This window comes from Equus caballus, chromosome 16 (genome assembly GCF_041296265.1).
Source record: "Equus caballus isolate H_3958 breed thoroughbred chromosome 16, TB-T2T, whole genome shotgun sequence".
In the NCBI taxonomy this organism is placed as follows: Eukaryota; Metazoa; Chordata; class Mammalia; order Perissodactyla; family Equidae; genus Equus; species Equus caballus.
Window position 1 is genome coordinate 95,218,060 of NC_091699.1, and position 13,347 is coordinate 95,231,406.

The window sequence follows — 13,347 nt, forward strand, 5'->3', positions numbered from 1 at the left end:
AAGCCTACCTGCCAGGAGAACCAACTGCCAAGTATTAAAAGCCTCCTTAAAGAAATGTTGAGAAGAGACCTTCTCTGCTGCTTCTGAGGGTTATCATCTCAGATTTCCAGCGGCGTGTGTGAAATTATATTAGGGAACTTATTTGGACAAATATTTCATAAGCTTCTGTTAAAGGAATAAAGGCTGTTCTGTTGTCTACCTGAAGTTTTAAGGCATTGTTTTTTACCTGGTTTGACGTTAGCCTATTAAGATCAATTAATACTGATTTTTTATGTTAAAGAAAATGCCTTTCATTTGTATCAAGCTGCTGACAGTGTTTTTGTCATACTTTTCTATTTTGAATTTGAAGGGAAAATGTTTTGATAATTCAGGATTATAATACCCGGTTTTGAGTGCCTTTTCAAAAGAATCGCTGGAAAAAGGCCAATGTGTGAAAGGAGCATGGTGGGCTTTCCATGTTTGCGGAAGGACCTTGGGTTTTTCCTGCGTGATGCAGCGCCTCCCCGTCTCCACTTGGCGTGGGTCGGTTTATGAAGGCCTCTTCCTGGAGGAGGACAGGAGCTGCGTCCTTTCGGAGCAGTGGGTGGCTCTCTGTTTCTCCTCCCCGGGTGGGCCGGGGATGGGGTAGGCTCTTCCCTTCCTTGGCTGTAACAGAACAGTTGGATTGTCCTGTTAGAAGCTTCTCTGGCCGGCGAGTAAATCCAGTGTAGTCATGAGAAAGTGAACACGAGGAGCCTGTGTGTGTTTGTCTTACTGCTCATCCTGCCAGCCTCCAGTTGGGACTCGTTAAAGCTGGTCTTACTTAACATCCAGAAAGGGAAGTCCTACACGTTTAGTCACGAAAAAGGTATAATGCCTGCTGAAAAGAGCAGCTAAAAACCAGCCTATCATTTTATTATGGTTCAAATCACCCAAAGGTAAACCTGCCTGATTTTTTTTTTTCTATAGCAGGTCTCACATTTCATAAAAGCCACAGGAGAGTTTATAACAATAATTATCTTGCCGCTCCATTGGAAGGTCCTATTAAATGTAGAGATGCTATTTTAATAACATTGTTTAGGCATTACTAACCCCAAATTTATTTTGAATACAGGACGACATCCTGGGAGGTGTGTCTGTGTTTCTCTACCACCACAATGTTTAGAAATTTTTTTTGTTTCATTTTTCACTAGGGGTGATTTTGTTTTTCTTCTAATATTATTTTTTAAAGATGTTAAACCTACAGACAAGTTGAAATAATATTTCAACTGGATTTCATCTAGATTTCCAAATTTTTAATGTTTTTCACTTACTCCACCTCCCCCACCTCATTTTTGGGGATCAGTCTGAAGTTGGTGTCATTGTGACCAATGCCTCACCTCTAATGACTTCAGCCTGAATTTCCTAAGAACAAGGATATTCTCCTACCTAATCACAATACTGTTACCAGTCAAGAGATTAATATTGGAACAATGAATTTTGAAATATTGTCTGCATTAAAATTTTGCAATTTCCCAATAATATTTTTTATAATTTTTTTTTGATGTGGAATCCAGTCAGTGGTCACACATTGCATTTGGTTTTACTGTCTTTTTAGAACTGCTTCATTCTTTAGAACAATCTTACCACTTCCCCCCCCCCCCCAACTATTTCTTAAATCTTCTTGCTTTTGCAGATTGCTTTGATCAGTGTTTGCTAGGCCCATCCTGTGGGGCGTGCGGTGAGGGGCTGCTTCTAAGAGTTTCTGAGCAGTTTGGACGCATTAGCCTGAAGTCTACGTTGGCGTTTGGAATTCTGAAGTCAACTATGAATAGCTGTGATCTTGTTTTGGACATAGACCTGGTTCATGGATCACTAGTCACAAAGCTGGTGGATCCAAACTCACTTTTTCTTTGGGATATTGGGTGACTCACTCAACTTCTCTTGGCTTCAGTGTTTCTTTTTTTTTTAATTGAGTTAATGATAGGTTACAATCTTGTGAAATTTCGGTTGTACATTAATGTTTGTCAATCGTGTTGTAGGTGCACCACTTCACCCTTTGTGCCCACCCCCCACCCCACCTTTCCCTTGGTAGCCACTAATCTGTTCTCTTTGTCTACATTTTTAAATTCCTCATATGAGTGGAGTCATACAGAGATTGTCCTTCTCTAACTGGCTTATTTCGGCTTCAGTGTTTCTTTAAACTGAGGATTCTGGTTTAATCACAGAATTTTAGATGAGAATCTCCATAATGCTATTGATTTTTGAAAATATATTCTTAAGGAGACAGAGCACTCAGGAAGAGAATGTGTTTCTTAGATCTTATAAGGAACAAAAATTTGGTAAGATTATGGATAAGTCTTCCTAAGTCCTGGGATGAACTTCTGACTCTCTTCCTATTTCCTGCCTTCATTCGTGAGACGTTGGCACGTGCATCACCGAGCTTTAGGCTGGTCTTCTGGTCATTTCTCCTTTGCATATGACTTCTTCCCCTCGCTCCCTTCTTTATTTGCTTCTCTGCATTGGTGTGGACCTGGGCACAACATCCCCTGCTCCAGAGCATTTGTGTTGTAATTCCATTTTCCTCTGTCACTCTAATCTCAAATGTATCCATTTCTTCTTAAAGGAAAATGCACTTATAAAGGGCCTCCTAATCCTTTGTAGCACAGAAACGCATTGTTGCACAACAAAGGCAAGCAAGGGTCTGATGGAAACGTGGCTCAAGTTGATCTTTCTTGAACGCCCATGTCTTTTGCATGTAGCCAGAATGTACAACAAGGATTGTAGTAAAATCTTCACCAGATCTTACTGTTCCATCTCTCTCTACACGAAAGTCACCCCAACTGTGGCTCACATCCAGGAGCTGAGAATTTGTGCTGAGTATGATTATTACAAACCCTTTAATGTTCCCTTGCTGAGATTGGTATCTTTAGGTCCCTGTGCTTGAATTACTGTGTTTAATATGCCCTTTGAAATGATTTGTGTCTATTAGGGCTGCTTTAAATCAAGCACTTACGTTCTTCTGGTATGAGAACGTCATGTGTAGTGGCCGACTGAAGGGGAGGGCTGGCTTGGAGATGGAGTCTGCTGATAAGCCTGTGTCTGGCTCCTGCCCTCACATCCACAATCTCTCCTGGGCTGGGCTGCTGATCCCTCAGCTCATTTTGGAAATCTTGCTGTGAGAGGTGGTCTGGGGCCGTGACAAGAGCCCAGGAACTGGGGTCATACAGAGGCCAGGCAGTGTGGATTTCAGCCTCTCCACTTAGTAGCTTTCTACTTTGGGCAAGTCATTTGATAGAGCTGAGCCTCAGTTTTCTTCTTCTGAAAAGTGAGCTTGGGAATGGCCACATTGTAAGATTGTAAAGCTTAAATAAGATAATATGCAGGGAACTTCTGCAGTGTTTGGAACTTGGTTGGTACTCAGTGAACAGTAGCTTTTGGGGTTTTTTTTGGTCAGAAGGCAGAGGGAGAGTAAGTGCCTGAATGGGAGTGTCTGTTTGAATGTAAAGTTGGAATGATTAGAAATTCAAAACACTCAACTAAGAGGCCAGGGTAAGTCCATATTTCGGTTGCCCTTAGAAAGCTCCCGGTTTTCCTTTAATGAGGAACTGATGATTGCTTCAAGTACTTTTCATATTCTTTCTTAATATCTTTCTCTTCTTCTTCTTCTTTTTTTTTTTGCGGAAGACTAGCCCTGAGCTAACTGCTGCCAATCTTCCTTTTTTTGCTGAGGAAGACTGGTCCTGAGCTAACATCCATGCCCATCTTCCTCTACTGTATATGTGGGATGCCTACCACAGCATGGTGTGCCAAGTAGTACCATGTCTGCACCCGGGATCTGAACCAGTGAATCCCAGGCCACTGAGAAGCGGAATATGAGCACTTAACCGGTGCACCACTGGGCCGGCCCCCAATATCTTTCTCTTCTGAATAGGAGGAAATTAGGACTAGCTTATTCCAGATATCTGAAATTGTAGGAAAGTGTAAAAGCTGAGTCCAGGATATGTGGGGGGAGAAGAGGGGAGAATCAGGGTCCCCGCATTCTCACAGCTCAGGCAGTTTGAGTTGCAGGAAATTTCAGTTGCAGAGTTAAATAGAAAAAAAAAGCAGAGAGTAATATATGTGTATATGACATAAATTTAAAGCATAAAGCGAATATTTTTAAAAAGCTAAAAAAGTATTCAGATATATGTTAGATAAAATTCCTTAAGGTGAATATCACTAAGTAAGGTCACGTACAAGCATCTAATGTTTAAGCTGCCTTTCAAAAGTAAAGGTAGACGTTTTATTACTGTGCTCCAGAACATTACATTTGTCAGTTCGAGTTTTATTACAGAAGTGGCAAGAGTTCCCATGCTGAGTGAGCTACGGAACTTTTAAAAAAACTGGATGATGATCTACTTACTGTAAGTCTGAAATTCCGTTTTCTGTCTCTTTTAGATTATTACTCCTCCCATGTTCTCAGCTCGCAGCCCTACACTTGGTGTCCCCGTCAGGCCTCCCTCTCCTCCCCTATAAATACTTTTACTAGCAGGGATGGGGGGCTGGGGAGTCAGCACCCTGGGCCTGTGGATCTGTGCTATGCTGGCACCCGTTTTCTGCCTGAAACTGGGTCTGCTTGGTCCCGTGGTTGTGCCTCTGCTGTGTGCTGACTCTCAGGGAGCATGGTCGCTCTGCCCTGCACAGGCAGCATAGGAAGGAGCTACTCTCCTTGGTCTTAGGAACCCTGGGAAAAGCCAAGCTAATAGCACAGCTGTTTGTCTCTCCATGGAACTCCTGTAGACTGATGTGTCCTTTACGGCAAGGTAAGAGTTGCTGGTGGTCCCTCACATCCCGTCACAGTCGGGGCCTCTCCCCTACCTCCTCCTTAACGTCACCACGAGCCTCACAGCTGCAGATTCATCACATTTGACCTCTCCAGAGCGTCATATTCTGTGGACTGTTACTTCCTCCTTGAATCTCTCTTGTTCCTTGGTTTCCAGGACACTCGATCTCCTGTTCCTCCTTTTAATTCACCATTGTCCCCTCCCCTCAATCGCAGGTGTCTCCCCCTCTTCTCTTCTGTCCGGTCTGTCCGTGAGACGTGTGCAACATGGCCTCTGCAGGCGCAGCTCATTCCTTATTCTCTCCCTGTCTTAGAAAAGATGATTCCCTCAGCCTCTGATTAGCCCTGTCTTCAGGGCCCTGGCTCCATATTTTGCCCCTCTGGCTAGACTCCTTGGCCCGGTTCTCTCACTCATGCTTCAAATTCACCATCCCCAGAATCTGCTTCTCCGCCTTCCTTCATGATCCAATACATTGCCCAAGGTAACGATCTTTCGAGCAGGGAATCTCAGTTGGAAGGAGGTGGGGTGGGGGTTATGGACCCCATTGAGAATACATTTTGCACATTAATCACATATATTTTACATATAATCTCCCGCTCTCCTGTGGTCTTGAACTCAAAACCTCTCTCTCCAAAAATGTCTCTAAGGCCCACATCCGATTTTTTCCCCTTGGCTCTTGCCTGCGTAGATGGAACCCTTCTTTAGTTGATCCTTCGGCCTCCGTGGCTCTTCTTTCAGTCCAGAATCATCCCGCTGCCGGCCAACGATTCTCCCAGAGCACAGCACAGAGCGTGAAGCTCTTCACCTGAGAAGCCGTCGGTGCTCGTCGAGAAGCGCAGACACCCCGGCCCACGGCGGAGCGCCGTGCTGGGACCCGCGGGGCATCCCGGGCTCGGTGGGTGCATCCCCGCGCCACAGCCCGCCCGAGCACCTGCATCCCCGGGAGCGCTGGGGCGGCGCAGCTTCTCTTTGGAATGCTGTCTTTCCTCCTTCAAGGTCTGGTTCAATGTTCTATCTGCTGCGAGGCCTTCCTTAGTTTCCCCATTGGGAACCAGCGGCCTTTTCCTGTGAGCCTCTGCGGTGTGTGAATCAGGTCCCTCCGACCACTCACCACGTTTGGATGCGGGCGCTCCGCGGGCCTGACGGTGGCTCCCCAGCGGGGGGCGCCTGCCCTGCACGCACGTGGGAGGGCTGACCTGCTGTGGCCCAGGGAGGCCCCTCTGCGGGGGTCCGCGCCTCAAGAACCCTCGAGGGCTGCGGGCTCCCCCGGTGCTCCTCGGTCCACGGTGGAGCCACGCCGACCCTGGGGCTGCTGAAGTCGGTTCGCGTTGAGCCTCCCCCGCGACTTCAGGAGACCCCTCCTGCCCCTCCCCGCTGCGGCCTCAATGCCAGCCCCCAGCCCCGGAGGAGCTGAGCGGGCCTGGCGGGAGGGGCGGGCAGCGGAGCCTCAGGCGGTGGTCTAGGTTTCCATCCCAGCTCTGCCGCTGCTTGCTGCTGGGTCATGTGTGCTGTGGGCATGGTTTCTGTTCCCTTTGTGCCTCAATTCCCCCCTGCCGCCCCCCAACAAGGAGGCTTATAGTGTCTTTCTCAGAGGGCTGTGGCGAGAAATAGAGAGAAGTTGATCCTTGTGGAGCGCAGAGCACGGCGCAGAGCGAGCACTGAGTAAACGGGTGGGAGCTGCTGGCTGGGCCTGGAGCTCTCCGTGGCCTCTGGGTCAGAGCACGGTAGCTGGCAGCGGCTGGGGAGTTCCGGCCCAAACATGGCTGTGTTGTTTCTGTGGGTCAGGAGTGTGGGGGTGGCTATGGAAGTGTTGAAATTCGCGGGGCATACTGCACAGGAGAGATGTATGATTTCCCTTGGGAACATTAGGAGATGTGAGGTTGCAAATGCAGTGGTTAAGAACATGGCTCAGAAGCCAGAGTCTGAATTCCAGCCCTAGCTCTGCTACTTAGCAACTGTGTGACTCCATGCAAGTTGTTTAACTTCTCTGTTCTCAACTTCTTAATCTCTGAAATGGAGGTAACATAGCACTTCACAGGTCTCCTGGGATATTGAAATGGGGTAAGATCTTTAGAGCTCCTTGTCCACTTGCCTGGTCCTAGTAGAGAGTAAGTCGTGGATATGCTGCTGCTGTTGTCACTGATCCGAGTCTTGTTCCCGCTGCTGCTGCTGCTGCCGGCACCCTGGGCCCAGATTCGCTCCTGTGCCAACAGTTGGCCCAGCATCGGAGATGCCTCTTCAGCGGGTCATGAACTTCCCAGGGAGTCATAGTCCTTGTCACTGCCCGTCACCTTACGTCTGTCCTGCTCTCTTAATAACGATTTTGTCTGTCTCCTGTTGACAGATCCCACTCTTGGGCATCCACATCCAGGAGGGCTGTGCTGTGACTCAGTCCTTATTGGCAGTAGCAACCTCAAGGAGCATGTGGCCCAGAGGTTCTTCACGTGTGGTCCAGACGTCGATGTCACCTGGGAACTTGTTCCTAGGCCCCACCCCAGGCCCACGGTATCCGACACTCTGGGGGTGATGTGTTGAGAATGCCTGTGGCTAGTTCTGGTACCCACTGAAAGTGTGAGAACTACTGACTGACACATTTGTTCTGTGTTTCTGTTACCTGCATTTTGTTTTCATGTCAAATTTAAGATGTTTGGTTGTGATTATAGGCACTTCCCATGATTTCTAAATTCCCCACTTTGCTCAGTAGGGCTGCTGTCTCTTAACATGTGTTCCTGTGGTATTTGACACTGCTAGGGTGTGCCCTTCTGCTCTGGAGGTTTTGTTCTTTTAGGACCCATGTGAACTTTGACCTGTTAACTTGCTGGAGGAATGGAGTTTGCCTGGGCTAATGCTTTAGAAAGAAGACTTAAGAAAGTTATGGAAGGAACTGTTTTTAAAGTGGATATGGGATATACGAAGTAGCAGGTTTAATAAGGTTGAATAGCTCTTTTCTAGCTGTGATGATGACTTTATCGGCCTTCAAACTTCTGTGAGTTGGCAGTTCACACTGTTCCTCTGCCTCTTCCTTCCTCCTTTACAGTAATTTTTCTTGGTTTCCAAGAACTCTTCTGTGTGAGGCAACATTCCTTCCCCTTCCCCTTCTCTTGCCCCCGGGATATTCAGAAGCTCTGGTCCATAAAAATAATTACAGTTTGGCTTTTGACAAAAGCCCTTAATCGTGTTCTGAGCTCACACAGTGTATCAAAGCTGCTGTTTTTTTCCCTTTTCCTCTCTCCTGTGTGTCATTAATGGCTATGATGTAGCATCCTCTTCTGTACGTATCCTAGACTTCAGTATCTGTGATGCTAGTTTGGGAGGTGCTTCTCAAATAGTTGCTTTGCATTTTGTGAGTGTGATGTTGAGATGGCTCTAAGATGTCACTTCTCTAAGTACTTCGTAGATTATTTCCTTCTGCATATCAGGTACTCTGCTTTTGACTATAATGTTATTATAATGGAATTAAGTATTTGAATTTATGGAGGACAGATTTGCTTTTAAAATTTTATCTTGAAAGGTCTTTCTAAAAATTGCATGCATTATCTAGGCGCAGTTACTTATAATACAATGTTGCAGTCTAGTTCTGATCGTGTAACGTACTCAGTATCAGTAATGTGGATTTAGTGACATCTCCAACAGTTACTATGATTTAATTCTTTTATTTGAGAGAATGAAAATCAGACAAGGGTATTTTCTAAAAGGAGAGTTTTGGAGATTGTTATATGCTGTAATTACGAGTTTTACTTAACCAAAACCAACAGTGCATAGCTAAAGCATTTTGTCAATAGCTGTAAAACTGAAATATGATGGACATTAACCCCCCCGCTCTACAGATGCTGTTTAGTATCCTGCCTCCTTCACGATCGTTCACAAGGGAACCCCAGAGCACCCCCCTCCCCAGGCCCCTGTGTACCTGCTGTAGGAAGGCAACTGAGAAGAGCTTGAGCTTTCAAGAAATTTATATCCTCTTTTGATGAGAAAAACGTCAGTGAGAATTGGCTTCCCTTTTGCTCCTCTAGTATGTAAATATAAAACCAGCTTGACTTATTTTATCAAGTATTTATTAGTTGTACATAAGACGAAATCCCTGCCTTCAAAAGTTTACGTATCTTATTAAAAGAGAAGATACATTTGTGAGCAAGTAATTACAAAACAATGTGATAAATACAAAAGTTGAGACGTGACACCATACAGTGGCGTGTCCTACCGTGACAACAGACAGATAAGGGAAGAGTTGGGTTTAGGAGGTAGTAGGAGCTTGGCTAGATGAGATTCCATGGCCTAAGTGATGGCAACTTAGGGTTTCATGGATGAATAAGAGTTTTCCTTGGTGAGTCAGAGCGAGGTTTACGTGTGCGGTGACACAGGAGTGAAAGGAGTGGGCGTGTTCTGGCAGTTACACGTCTACACAGAGTGTGAAGTTCCCGATGGAAGAGCAGGTAGGAGACAAGGCCAGAAAGGGAGGCAGGCTCCAGGACCTTCATGGCCCTTGAGGCCGTGGAATGAGGCCTGGGCTTCACCTTGATGATCATGTGGGCGCTGGTGGCACATTTACAGAGCATGACTACTTCTGTGTGCATTTTCTCTAGAACATACAAACCAGCGTCCACAATTCCAGATGAGCATATTTTAGTTGTTTTGAACCATGAAGGGATTCAGGAGAAAATTTGGAGGTAAATAAGTACTGGTAGGTCACCATCCTATGACAGATTTCCCGGTATGAATGTTACTGATTGTGGGTCAGCAGTCCCATCTCTAGAGGGACCAAGAATGGCATAATGATGACATATTCTACTTAAAACATTTGGAATCCATGGTCTCCAGGAAGTAGTGTGGGAGATAGCAAGAAAACATGGCATGTTTTCTGTCTTCAAAACGTGTCGTCTTTCTTAAAGAATCCACTGCCTCTGGGGGATGTGGGCAAGAAGACAACCATCCCGTAAAGGGGAACTAGCAGTGAGGGCCTTCTGTGCACACGACAGTGGGAGGAGTCTTGCTCTTCAGCCAAAGGTGAGGCAGGAGAGCAGACGCTGTGGCCCAGGCAGGCTTTGCGGAGAAGGCAGAATATTCAGCCACCAATAGAGTGTTTGCTGGGCAGAGAGAGAATTCCAAGCAAGAAGAATACAGTATTCTTGCCCTTGAATTGTGCACGTTTATGATGTGAGCAAGGTACTGCAGTGCAGCAGTGCACGTGTGGTTTAATGATGGTGCTTGTGCTCCCATGGTGCACTGGGAGAGTGAGGAAGAGGTGCTGTGTAATTCTAAGGAGCAGCCCCTTCATCCCGGCTTCCAGAGGGCTTCTCAGCCACCCCACTCCCCAGATACTTCCTCTCTAGCATCCTTTTCAACCCCTAGCTTCAGCTTTCACCTGAGGACTTTCAAGGTTGTTTTATTCTTTTTTAAAATCGACAAGTACCGACATTTGTGGGACACAGAAGCAGTAGTGTTGTTTGAATTGTGTGTGTAAAAGAATGTGAGAAGGTATTTTGGAGGGGAGGTTTTTAGGGATATACATTTATCCATAGTAAATCTTTCCCCAGTTTTCAGCGAATGCTCTCAAAAAGCCGACCTCTAGTGGCCGTTTACTTTCTGTTGCATTCTTTCAGACACTTCATTTTGCTTATGAATAAATCTATGTGGCCTTAAAATTTACATAATCCTTTCTGCACCAGGATAATAAAGTGTAAGAAAGCATTTGTTCCAACCGTTTTTTCTTTCATTGCTTAAATTTTATTTCCAAATAAATTGTCTCTTAAAGTCTTGTTGATAAATAGAAGCTAACCATAATAAAGTTATCAGCCTAGGGTTATGTTATTGTCAGTCTGGATGGTGTGATTTTCTTGGGTTGATGTTGCCATCTTTCTGCCTCTCATGCATGGTAGCCTTTCTGTGAATTTTTTACATAAGAATATATATATGAAGGGGTCCATACAAATGTTAGTTGCTGCCAAAAAGAGAGTTGTTTCCTTAGCAATAAACAGGTGGTTTTGCACCCGGCAATCAGTCCTGCTGTTGGTCTGGCTCTGTGTATATGGCACTCTGGCAAAATGAAATGGAGCAAAGCACACAAAGAAGACGGCCACCACAACGAACACTTTACCTCCCAGCTTTTTGTTGTTTCCGCTCTCCTTGCTTTTGGACTTTCTGTAAGAATTATATACTTGTTTTGCGATCACCACATAAAACAGAAGCATTAGGACAAAAACGGTCCAGAAAATGAACTGGGATATGTTATTCACCACTTGGTGCCATTTGAGCCCCAGAGGACCCTTTAAGGAGGCGCACTTTCTCACAGACGACGGTGTGGCTTCCTTGTTGCTTAAGATCACGTTTGGCAGAGAGGTGAGGTACAAAAGGAGCCAGACCAGGGTCGAGACCGTTTTTGCAAAAGCGGGTTTTTGCACGAAATATTTTCCAAAAGGTCTGATGATCTTGAGGAACCTGTCAAAGGCTATGAGGCCCAGCAGTATGATGCCCACGTACATGGTGGCGTAAAAGATGACAGCCGAGAAACGACACACGAAGGCTCTGAGCTGCCAGGGGCCGAGGTGGGCGTCGGAGAGGATTTTGAACGGAAGCGTGAGCGTCATTATCAGGTCGGCCACCAGCGTGTTCTTGAGGTAGACAATGAAGGTGGAGGAGCTGGGGATGTGGACGAACACCCACAGGGCTGCGGCGTTCAGCAGGAGGCCGGCGAGGAAGACGACAGTGTAGGCGGCCGGGAACACCAGCTGGGCGACCCGCGTGTCTCTGGGGCAGCGCTCCGACCCGTTGAGGCCCTTCAGCAGCGTGGCGTTCATGGCTTCCAACATCAGCTGCGACAGATAAGCACACACACCAAGTCAAACCACGAGTGTTTCCTGATTTCCACATGCTGCTGCTTAAAAGCAGACGTGAGGTTTGTAACATGTTAGCCCCTTACATTCCTTCATCAGGCTCAACAGACGGGTCGAGAAGGAGCGTGTTGTCTCTGGCCAGAGTGCTCACGGCGTGGCATAGGTGTGTGGCGGCGTGAAAGTGCTGTTACTGTCCCGCCCTCCCGCAGCCCAGGAGCAGGCGCTGCCCGGAACGCCGCGGTGCAGCAAAGCCCCGGGGCAGGGCTCAGAACGCACGCCAGGCTGCTGCACCGTGGAGCTCCTTGTGCTCATGGTCTGTGGTTTGTAGAGTGTTAACCTGAAGCCTTTTCTTCCCTGGAACATATTCTGTCTTTCCTAAGCAAGCCCACTCGTAATACAAATGAGAACTCACCTTCGAAGGGAGGCCGCCCGTCTGAGTGTCCTCTGACGAGGCGGGCATCAGGTCGGCTGCGAGGAACCCGAGGCAGCTGGCACCCTGCTTTCTTATACTGGTGTTCCTTCCTCATTTTCTTGTGCGCACTGTGGTCACTCAGACCTTCTTCTTAGGCAGACCTCTGGGAGATCTTCTAATAAAAATCCTCTCATTGCAAACTTAGGTCCTGTTAATCTACTATGACTTGAATTGGTTTAGTTTAGTTCCAGTTATCTTTACATATATTTATAACTTTCTTGCAGTTTATCCTATCTACATTTTCAATGAAGTTTTTGAGTCCCTCTTGTATGTAATAATAAGAGGCAGAAAAGATAAAGAAAATAACCCCAAATTGCAACCAAGTAGGAGAGTAAGAGTTAACTCTAAAATCAGACAGAATCGTCTTCTGCATCCTTGTAGACTGCTTTTTCCAGAAATTTGTGTTCATTAGGATGGCCTATTTATTTATATAGACATTTATCTTAGTCTTTTGGTCTTCTAGTCTCTGAGAGATAAAATCACATATTTTCTAAGAGCTAGGGGCTATTAGACCCTGAGTTTTGGTGTTAGAATCCCAGATCCACCAGTTGTTGGGGTCTAGATCATAGTCGGATGATTTAATAGCTCTGTGCCTCCATTTCCTCGTCTACTCATCTGTGTAATGGGTTTAATGATAGTAACTAAGACACAGTGTTGTTGAGGGGGTGAACTGAGTGCCCAGAATAATGCTGGAGCGCTGAAAAATGTTAGCCACTCACTCCTGTGGTGAGCGATTGCAGATTTAATTGGAGATACACTGTTTGACTCATTAGACAGCTGTTTTTGGAAATCTCTTCTGTATTTGATGTTGTATGTGAAGTGCCAAAGGCTTCAGGAATTTCATCAATCAACTTTGGGCCAAGGTCTGTAACGTTTTTCCTTTTAATCTATTCAAGTTTGAAAGGGCATAATTGCTACTTTTATACGGAAAATGTTGTTGTCTCTGACAGAAATGTTTCCTTGCCAGGTAGATAAAGGGAAAGAAGAAATTTGGAGATCTTCGGAGGGAAGGTGGCATTCTCCATGGTGACTTTCACTTCATATTTTTTGTACAAGATTTACCACAGATTTGGACCAGACTGTGGGGTCTTGTTGACTGAGAATTTTTAGGTAACTTGGCATGGGATTCTGAGAGTAAAAATTCCGTATCCCACTGGACATTTTTAAATATGAGGCAATAAGATGCCCGCTGATTTTGGTTGGAACTACCCAATAGTGGTACAGTTTGAAAAATATGTTTTTGACTCAAAATAATTGATTC

General features: G+C 45.9%; 2 protein-coding genes across 31 annotated transcripts in view; one reads left to right on the forward strand and one right to left on the reverse strand.

The window, feature by feature from the left end:
- Positions 1-13,347, forward strand: part of MED12L (mediator complex subunit 12L) — a 315,678-nt gene that overhangs the window by 204,888 nt on the left and 97,443 nt on the right. The gene's annotated exons all lie outside the window — the stretch shown is intronic.
- P2RY13 (purinergic receptor P2Y13) lies at positions 8,823-12,179 on the reverse strand. The gene is made up of 2 exons (XM_001489171.6): positions 12,027-12,179; positions 8,823-11,593 (listed from the first exon to the last, which is right to left on the reverse strand). The coding sequence occupies exons 1-2, from the start codon at positions 12,072-12,074 to the stop codon at positions 10,574-10,576; spliced, it is 1,068 nt and encodes a 355-aa protein (XP_001489221.1). The 5' UTR covers positions 12,075-12,179; the 3' UTR covers positions 8,823-10,573.

Coding starts and splice junctions, on each gene's coding strand:
- P2RY13 (XM_001489171.6), bottom strand. CDS start 12,074: ATGCCCGCCTCGTCAGAGGACACTCAGACGGGCGGCCTCCCTTCGAAG. Junction 11,594..12,026: donor CGGGCGGCCTCCCTTCGAAG/GTGAGTTCTCAT, acceptor TATCTGTCGCAG/CTGATGTTGGAAGCCATGAA.